We start from the raw sequence: 10,408 nt of genomic DNA on the forward strand, positions 1-10,408 counted from the left end.
GGTTCTAATCCCAGCTGGGGCCTTTCTGTGTGGAGTTTGCATGTTCTCCCTGTGTATAGGTGTATACCCCAGCTTCCTGTCCCACCCTTCTTGTTTGTCTCTGTTTAGCCCTGTGATGGACACGGAACCCATACAGGGTGTACCCCCACCTCTCAATGACAGCCGGTATAGTTTCCAGCCCCCCACGACCCTGATTTGGTTTAAGCAGGTGTAGAAAATGGATGGATCGACTTATGAACCGAGTAACCGTTATCCATAAATACTTTAAAAGGGAATCTGTTTAAATGCGTAATTGCTAAACCTTCTGAATTTTCTGCCGCCGTTTGATCCTTTGCTATTTGCAATTTAACATTCATATCATTGTAAATAAAGATTAAAAATGGAAAGCAGCTACTCTGATGTGTAATTATTCATTGGTTTCTCAAATAGCAAGTCATGGGCTGGTGGACTTGGATATTCCTTTATCAAGACTTTGTAGTATGCTTCCAAATGTTTTATAACAATTTGTTGGAATGGATTTTTCAAAGAGAATCTGAAGAGTGTTGAGGAGATGCAGTGGTATTACAGCTTCTCTATCATCTCTATTGAACCCCCCCGCTGCAGAATGAGGAAAGTGTGCCACCACCTGGACATTTTTCATAGTATGTAAACACACGATACAAGAGCTAAATGCTGATCAGTTGAACACGGTTGATAACAATGAATAGGGATCACCCTTTTCATTTGACCAATCCATATGCCTACAATAATGTAATCAGCTGGTTTTGTATCCCAAAGAAAGTTCCACACCAACTTCACATGCAACTTTAGCATTCTCCATTTATTTTGAACACTTGCTTGAAAAACTTTAGTGCAAATCATAACAGAGGAATCGTTCAAAGACTAATAAGGTGATTTTAAATTATCAATAAATATACATGAATCAATTTACACTATGAAATGCTACAAGCGCTTTTCAAAATTAAGTAACACTCTCCCTGTAAGTCCAACATGTTGCGGTCTGAATTAAAGAAAAATTACCACCAGGGGCTGAGAAGGCAAAAGACGTGGAAGTACCATTGCACACATTCTCTCACAGATACAGTCGTCAAGTTTTAGTTAGACCTAAATTAAAACTTCAATCACAAAGCAAAAACTACCCTGTATAGCACTTAATCTTCAAAGTTTTAGTTTGTAAAAAAGTTTAAATAAAACTACACTATGTTAACTTTGAAAGTGTGCAACAAACATTGCTAGAACCAAATATTCCCCCCTAACTGATTTGCACACGGTAGAGTTCGTCGTAAACACTTCATCCATCAAACTACGGGCAACTGTTACAGGTTAGAGGCAAGGATGAATTGCTTGGATGTTACAGATGAAAAGGACTTTAACAGACTTGTTTTCTAATCACAGAATGGAAAAAAAAACATCACAAAACAATCATTTGTAGAAGAGGTGCGAAACAAAGCCTAAAACCAAAGTGGACAACCGTAAATGTATCATGATTTCAGATGAAATGCGGTCAAGCCGAGCACTGTGACTGGCTCTGACAATGGTGTGTCCAAGCTGTAGCTACAGAGTATGAACATACAGTCGTACTTCTGTTTTGGGTTGCAGTGCAAATGCATCAAATATTAGGTTTCCCAAATGCAGCCAATTCGTTTGTGGTGGCCTCTAAGCCCTAACATCAAGAATATCTGGCTGCAAAAGAAGCATTTTCCAGCTCACGTTTTTAAGACAAGTCATTTCATATTGTTTTTTATACATTTATCCAGTTAAATCCAATTTATCCAGGTAAATCTTGACCAGAATAACACTTTCTATCTTTTAAAGTAATTTCATAAGGGCCAACTTTGCAAGTAAAGTTTAAAGGGGGTGATTCTAGTTTGGTTAAAGCACCTAAATTAATTCTTCATCTGGGAAACACTGAACAGCGTTAAATTTGAACCACATTCATGCCATATTTTGTTAAATCACATAAATCAGATGGCACATAAAGAGCATTATTCTCAAAACTGTCATACAGTACACAAAGTAGCAGCAGGGCCAAAACAATAAAACACCAATTTGATCTGTAAATGCTGTGGCAGTAAATGTTACATTTATGATTTTACCATTTATAATCGTCCACATTATACATTATCTCTGACGTTTGACATGCCTCCCATTCACTTACACTGTTTATTTTCGAGCAGAGCAAATGTTCATGATCAAATTCAGTGTTAAAGGCCTTCCTGCATCAACATAATACATCTCAAATGAATGTAGCTGTAGTAGAAGTTCAGACAGCATGCAGTAAGAGTTTAAACCAAAAGGCCACAGGCTACACATAAGAAAAAGTGCAAATGCATGCTGAAAATGATTGCCACCTGCCACCTTCTCCGAACAGCCCATTGAGAAGAAAACGAGAGCAGCTCAGTTCCTCCCACTTCCTTTCCATTTTGTGGGATGTAGCAGTCAGATTAACTTCAAGTGCAAGTCCAAACCGCTGACAGCAAGCTTATGCAACGGAGGAAAAATCCTCCAACTGCCAAGCTACTAAAAAAGCATTCAAACTCTCAGTTCTTCACACTCACTCACTGGTTCGTCCGTTTCATCTGTTCTGAATTTAGTTCATTTAATGTACAGTAATATGTAGCCTACGAGTCCGCTGGGTTTCCAGTGTGATAACAAATTTTTCTCCCTTGAGATTAAGTGAAGAGTTCCACACAGCAGAGTCCTGAAAATAACAAAAACAACCACAACAACAAAAAAAAAAAAACATACAATGAGGAAGATATAAACGTTACGTCGCCCCTAAAATAATCTGTTTTTTATACAATATATTTATATATATATATATATATAAATAAGATTGAAGGCTTATTTCGATGTTTCTTTCACATATGCCGTCTGGTAAGATGGCTTTGTTGAAATCTTAACCTCAGAGATGACTGACTGTTTAACCTGTGCTACTTAGCTGTAGTTAAAACTGGAAAAAATAAATATATACGAAGCTATCTCCTCTTTGTTTGTATCAACTTCACTTCACCAGATTTTTGTAAACCATAACTCAATTGTTTCATCATTTGCTGACTTTAAATTTAATCCTAAACTACCTGCTGATCCCAGCTGGATCTCTTGAGTCGTCAAGCCAAAGCGCTCTGCTCAGAGCGGCTGGTATTGGTTCCAGTCACTTCCTCTTGGCTCTGAGCGGGAGGCAAATCATCTTTCTGTGGCGTAGTCTGTTGTGGTTTCACAACAGTGATTTTAATGGGGACTCCTTTGACGCTGTGCTGCACTCTGCTGTACTGCCGCATGGAGGGGTTGAAGGTGCGAATGGGAAGTTCTGTCAGAGTGGGTGCGTCTTGTTTGGGCTGTGTGCTCTCTTTTATAATGATCTTACTTCTTTTGCTTGAGAAGATAGTTTGCACCGGTAGAATGGAAGGCCTCTTGGCAGAGCCAGATGTCTGAAGTCTTGTTTTATGCTGAGGTGACGTTTGCTGCGTCTCTTTCGCATGAGAAACCCCTCTATGCAAGTGTCCGTTATTTTCCTTTGTGACAGAGATACCTCCTTCTTTCCTTTTCTTCCTTTCCTTTGGTTTCTTGGGGCAGACGGCCATGTGTTTGGTTCTACTGCGGCGCATTGTGAACTCCCTGCTGCAGTGTGGGCAGACAAAGACTTCCTGCCGCTCCTCCACCTGTGCAGGTGAAATCTTATTTAATGAGGAGACCGACTTGTTTCTCTGTGGCATGACTCTTTGGACCAACTTTTTCTTCCTTTTGTTCAGCATTTTAAACTTTACTGGTGGTTCTTGCCCATGTTTAGACCTATTTGACTGACTGACTCTGACTGCAGAATTTAGCCCATTGGAGGAATTAGTGGTAGACAGCACTCCGTTCTGAGTTTTTGCAAAGTGGCGTAAAGGGATAGGATTCTTTCTAGGCGTGTAGCGCCTTTTATCACTTGCATTTGCACACACTAAGATGTGCTTGTGTAGCTCTGGCATGTTGTCAAAGCTTTTCCCACATTTTGTGCACCTAATAGCTGTACTGAAGGTTTGTGGGATGTTGTGGGTGGTGAAGTTTGTGGCAGAAGGTACCGAGCCAGCAGGGGATCTGTTGTGGTAAGGAAAAGGAGGCGGCTTGAAGCTGGGATAGTGTTGATTGATGCCAAAACGAACATCAGGCCCTTTGATTTTGCCTCCATCTGACGCCATGATCTTAATTGTTGTAAACAGCTCTTCACCAGCAACATCGACTTTACATTCTTCCTTTTTTACCAATTTCTTGGTTTCCTCTGAAGATTCCAGGGCTGATGGATCTGTGTTGACTTTCGTTGAATAGTTGTAGTTCTGAGGTCTTAGTTTTCCCTTTTCCTCTTCTGTGCATGTACACTGCTGACCGGGATGCAATTCTTCTTGATGCTGCTTCAGATTGCAAAGGTAGACAAACTCTTTTGTACACGCACTGCAGACATAAGTCTTTCCGACACCGTGAAGGCTTGATCGATGCTCGTGCAAAGCAGAGGGTTTGCCAAAGAGCAGCACGCAGAACTCACATTTGTAAGGCCATTCATCAGCATGGTCACCTACATGGTGGCTGAGTTCTTTCATCGAGTGGAAAAGCTTGTCGCACACATTGCAGATGAAATTCTTGGTGAATGTCTGCTGTTGCACATCGGTGTTATTTGAAGATTCTTCTTCTTTGGCTTTCTCAGGAGGAGGAGGAGGATATGTTTTCGATGCAATTTCAGACATAGAAGGTGAACTCTCAGCAGCTTCATCATCTCTTGGAGATGGTGGCTCCGAATGAATAACAGAATCTGCATCAGGACTCGAGTCACCCACAGAGGGAGTATCAGATATCACTGCAGTGTTAGTGGACAGAGTTACAGATTCTGCTATGGAGGACATAACAATAGTGGGGTCCATAGTTTGGGGGTTGGGCACTGACACAATCTGTTGCTGTTCTATGTGATTGACAACCATCTGGGTGGGTGCTGGAGGCTCAGCAGTATTCTCTTGTAAGGTAACTGCAGCAGGCACCACACCCGGGGCTTCAAGAGCTATTGTGCACTCAATTAAGACGGTGTTGCTTGCGATGTTGTAAGAACTGAGCAAGGAATCATTTATAGTTACAGTAGGAGTAAACGGCGCTTCTGACACAGTAGTGGATTCACCCAGCGGTGGACTGAGTGCAATCCGATCAGTGAGAAAGACGTGGCCAGGTAGATTTAGAGTTGGGTCAAGAGGCTGGGAGAGAGTGACTATGTTTGCAGGATTTGTACTGGCAAATGAAGTCATTAAATCACATTCTGTAGAACTTAATGCATTTTCTGTACAAATTACCAAGGGCTCAGTAGATATATTAGAGGTCAATACCTGGATTGGTTGGCTTGAGGGATTGGGAATAGGTGGTGGTGGTGCCAAAACTGTGATTAATGAAGGAGCAGTAGGTAGCATGGTGTGTGTGACTGGGGAAGCAAATATAGTGCATGGGGAACCTGGCTCTAAGGCAACAGGGGTAAGGGAGGCGGTTGATGGAGTCAAAGAACTTGGGGGTAGACTAAGTCCATAAATAAGCCCCTCCGCAACAGGCTCAACTGGGGTCACAATGTCTGAACCTGTGACTATGGTAAAGTCTGTAACTACAGGAGTCTTTGGATCCCCCAGGCTTAATATTTGTTCTCCAATTTTAATCAAGGATTTTTCCCCTGTGCATGTATTTGATTCTCCTTTCAAAACTGGCTGTGGAGCTAAATTAAAAGCCGGTTCAGATTCACCTGGGTTATTTTTTTGCAAACTCAGATCCAGCACATCATCAGCTGAAGCTACATTTTCATTTCTTTTGACTGTATTAGAAAGATCCAGAGGTTGCTGGTTACAGGAGTTACCACCAGTCACTGGGGGCCAGCTCTCTGACAAAGCAGCTTTCACTGCTGGCTCCATTGCAGATGGAGTTGTGTTATCATTCTCACTGACTGCTTGTTGCACAGGTGAGCAATGCTGGGTCTCAATCTGTCCTGTACGTCCATCACCAAAATCTTCTGCAGGCATGGATGTTTCTTCATTTGATGTTGGAGAGCCTGTTGGAGAACCAGTTCTTCTCTTAAACCTTCCTGTCCCCGAAGGTAGGATAGAGAGGGAGACAGGGGAAGACGGCTTCTGCCCATCTGTGATGAGGGCAAGTGTTGGTTTGAGACCATCCTGCTTCTCCAGAAGCTGCTTCAGCTTTGGAGACAGAAACACTGTTCTTTCCTTCTGCACAACTGTAGACTCTGTATTGTGAGGGAACAGATTCTCTATTAAAGAAGATACAAGCGATGAGGAGGATGAAGACAAAACCACCTCGGACTCCAGTTCCGTTTTAATTTGTGGTAAGAGAGGTGGTGTTGCAGTTCTTCTCTTGGCATGTTGCTGACCGGGCATTTCTTTATCCGTGTTTAACACCTGGCTGATCTGGGCCGGGTCTACAATCAGGGCATCCAGTCCGACCAAAGTTGAAGACCCTGAGTGAACCTCAGCTACTTCGCAGTTACTGACTGTACTTGTTGACACAATCTGTCCATCAATGTAAAAGCTGAGATTCTCTGAGATATTGCTAGACACGTCTAGCATGTATTGTTCGGCAAGTTCTCCTTCATTTTCCTGAACAGCTCCTGGTGCTGTATTTCCACCAAGTTGTGTTTGACGTTGAGATGATTCACCGACTGATCTCTGAGGAATCTCCTCTTGGGGCAGGTTTATTTTCTTCTCATGCTGCATGACTGAATCCACAGGCTTGGTCTCCTCATGCTGCATCTGACTTTCATATCCGTGTGCCTCATCGTTAGAGAAAGCATGAATGTGCCGTTCCAAGCTTTGCCTGCTGGTAAACATTTTCTCTGTATTCTGACTAGGGTGTTTGTGAGGCTCTGTGCAGTCGGAATTCACGTGTGGCTCATCTTGATAAAGGTCCTCTTCCTCCTGTATATCCACATTGTCTCCAGGTTCAGAGATGTATAAGTGGGGAGAGTCCTCCATCATCTGTAGGGGTTATTTCCAGTTGTCTGAAGGATGTCTGTCACACAGGATTTCAGAACTGTTACACCTATTGAAAAGATTAAGGAAATACTGATATTTAGCAAACTCGTACACAAATCAAATCAACTTAAAATATATATATATATATAATAAATATTTGTGCATTCACACAATTAACAGATCAACACATTGAAAGTGTTGAACTGCTGTTTGAATTGTAAGATAAAGCATAGGAGATGCAATTAATTAATTTCTTAGAGTTAGAGTGAGCTCCTTTAAAACACCAAACCTATGGGAAGAATCAGCACCAATAAGAAGGCCCCTGCTGGGTCCCCTTGCATTGACAGTGTCAGAACAAACAAATTAGCATGTGAACACACGTCAACGGCAACTTCAAACTAGCAGCCATACAATCTGCGCCAGGGCATAAGGACACAGCAGCCCAGTGCCGATGGTATTATGTAGGCTGTACGATAAGGGATAGATAAAAAAAAATTTAAAAAACAACACATAAACATAGCAGCGTCCGCTTTGTGTTTTTCAGTCATGTCACACAGCTGGTCTCTCTTTAGTCGTGACTATCTGTTGGTCCTCTTTGTTGAAAGTGTTGCATATTTTGGAGAGGGAAGATGACAAATGAGAGCAGATAGCCTGTGACGTGTAAAGTTAGTCGTTAGCATTCTGTCTTCACCGCCCCCTCCCTTCTTGTGCACTCATTTACTATGCTGGACATGCAATCAAAAACAGCACCAAGGTTTTCTCTTATGTTCGTGAATGATTCAAGAGGTACACTGAAAAAGCACGGAAACTCTGACTCATTAAAGTCTTCAGTAAACATGCACAGGATGTCACATGATAATATCATTGTAGAGCTGATTATTCCTCATCTTTACGCTGAACGTCTACATTTCACCCGCGAAAATCCTTCATATTTTAAACAAATTGAGAGAAAAACTCTCCATCAACATTAGATGAATATAATATATGAAGAAAAGCTTACCATTTTAATTGTCAATTTGAGGGTAGATGAAGAAGAAAAAACAGGCTTTTCTTTCTGTTGGAAAAAGAATACAGGAAAGTTTTTTGACACCAGGGCTTCATACAAGATGACAGTGGGAGCAGATGAGAAGTGCACTGTACATCTTGTCATTGGGCTCTCGAATTAGCTGTCAGTTTTACGCAAATGCAACTCAAGGATATCAAGGCTGCAACATGTGGCACACCAGAGGATTTCAGGTCACCACATTGCAACTGTATTTATTTGATTTTTGCATATAGGTAGAGTTTTCTCTGTTTCTCTGTAGTGAGTATGTACAGTAACCGAGTAGCTACTGCTGATCTTTCCCCATGATTTCCTTATCTAACCCAGTCAGGTTGCTTTATGCTACCTGTTCAGCTGATTAAACACTTTCTCACCCGACCTAACAGCCACACACACACCTTTGAACTTAGCTATTGTGAGACACTTGGCAACAAATAAAGCTGTGACCAAAACATTGCAATTTGACACATCTTATCCAGGTAAGACAAAATGGCAGGCCCGTCGTAGCTTCCCTGCTGAATGCGCACGAGCATACATTAACATTGGTTTATTTCAGCTGTTGGTAGGCTACAGTCTTATTTGACATTGTGCTCTCACCCCCGCATTATTAGAAGATACAGACGCAGTTTTCAAGCACATGTGAACAAGAGGGGAAACGTAAACAAAGATATTTTTAGCTTATGCTTGTTGACGTTGCCTTTTCGTTACTTTGCGATCATCCCTTGGTGTATTCTTGTTGCACAAAATAAGAGTGAAATCGTCATATTAGCGCAAAAAAACCCCAAATAAATCTACATCAGGGAAAGGCGTTCAGCACAGGTTTATTTGAACCAATTTTAATGGTTTTCATGGTCTATATTTATGCTCATTTGTGCTGCTAGACGCTTTTTTCACATCCACTACTCAAACAATACATTTATACTAAATCAAATTAAATTCTTGTTTTAATTAACTTATAAAATAAAATATATATATATTAGCTATTAAGTCTGTTCACGCACATCTGCTACACCTGGTTTGGTGACGCTCCCCCGTCCTTGCTCCATTGCTAACTGGTCGCACAACACGTCGTCACATTACTCTTTGGCTACCGAAGCAGCTAGCTCCTTTAACTTAAGGTCAACTGGTTTATCAAATGCAGGCATTTACTCGTCTTCTACACATACAAGAGACGTGAACATATTATAAACCTATCACCCCCGAAGATCACGTGACAATGCATTACACACCAAATTAAAGAAGTCAGCTGCTGTCGGCTATATAAGTACTAAAAACGTACTACTAGCCCCAATGCTAACCCGTAAGCTCAGGCTAGATCTAAAACAGAACGTTCGACGCGACAGTCACAAGAGCTGCCTGTTAAACAACATGTGCACGTTACACTCTTCATACGTACTTGGGTTTGCTTCCAAACAGTCGTAGAAAGGTTTGAAATTGTCGTCTTCTGCAGCCTGAAGACAGCTGTTTTTTTCGTTCTTTGTGTACCAACAAGATTCTGGCATTCTGATTGGTCACAAAATGACGTTGTCGAAAATAAACCAATCAGCAACAAGTTTGTTGAATCGACTGAAGAAGGGGAAAAAATACGTGAAAAGGAAGCTGTCAATTTCCCTCAAAAGTCTATTGAGCAACCTTTAACGTTAGTATATTAAGCACAAAAACAGTTAATCAGATTACAACATAAAAAGTATTCTTTATGCCCGAGGTCTAAAAATCTTTCTTTTTCAAAGCAATAGATACAAGTTCCAAAACAAATCACAGGGTCGTTTGAAGTATTCAAGTCTTATGGATGTGATATTGACAAAAAGAAATAGATAGACATTGACACACAGTAGACCAGTGTTAAAACTCAGAAAAAGTTATGTCGTTTCGTTGTAATTTGAAAAGTTTAAATTGATTTGTCTTCCATACAGGTAGCATACAGGTGTAAATATCTGCTGTAAATATATGATGGCAAAATAGTTTCTTACAGGGGCTGAATCTATGCATCACATCAATGAGAATTAGTTTCTTTATTACTGAATAAGATCATACTTTCTCCAGTGATCGTCCAAGCCACAAAGGCTTATTTAAGTACACTGGCATCTGCTGCTTCATGCTTAAATGAGAACATGAACTGTCATGCAGAATTTTTTCTCATTAAATTACATACATGTAGAGTTCTTTCTGTTGGGCTTTTTAAAAAATCTTTTAAGAAATTACACATCTCCATAATGCTCCCAGTTGTCATCAAAAATCTGAATATTGTTATAACTTCAGACTGGAATAGATCAGCCTTGTTTATAATATTGAAAATGTAAAATTGTAATCAAAGGAAAAAAAAGATACATGAGTGAGAAATAGATCTTGTTCAGATCCCTCCCCTATGCTGAAACAAATA

General features: G+C 40.8%; 1 protein-coding gene across 2 annotated transcripts; it reads right to left on the bottom strand.

Annotated features, from left to right (window-relative positions):
* Nucleotides 1-805: 805 nt before the first annotated feature.
* Nucleotides 806-9,520, bottom strand: prdm2a (PR domain containing 2, with ZNF domain a). Of its 2 annotated transcripts, XM_075476463.1 has the most exons (4): nt 9,425-9,520; nt 7,987-8,040; nt 3,081-7,053; nt 806-2,701 (listed from the first exon to the last, which is right to left on the bottom strand). In XM_075476463.1, exon 3 carries the CDS (start codon nt 6,987-6,989, stop codon nt 3,111-3,113), a length of 3,879 nt encoding a protein of 1,292 aa, XP_075332578.1. In that variant the 5' UTR covers nt 6,990-7,053; nt 7,987-8,040; nt 9,425-9,520; the 3' UTR covers nt 806-2,701; nt 3,081-3,110. The 2 variants fall into 2 exon arrangements, with proteins under 2 accessions (XP_075332578.1, XP_075332576.1); XM_075476461.1 differs by lacking the exon at nt 806-2,701 and having other exon boundaries at nt 2,736-7,053.
* Between the last annotated feature and the right edge of the window lie 888 nt (nt 9,521-10,408).

Source organism: Odontesthes bonariensis, chromosome 10, assembly GCF_027942865.1.
Source record: "Odontesthes bonariensis isolate fOdoBon6 chromosome 10, fOdoBon6.hap1, whole genome shotgun sequence".
Classification (NCBI taxonomy): Eukaryota; Metazoa; Chordata; class Actinopteri; order Atheriniformes; family Atherinopsidae; genus Odontesthes; species Odontesthes bonariensis.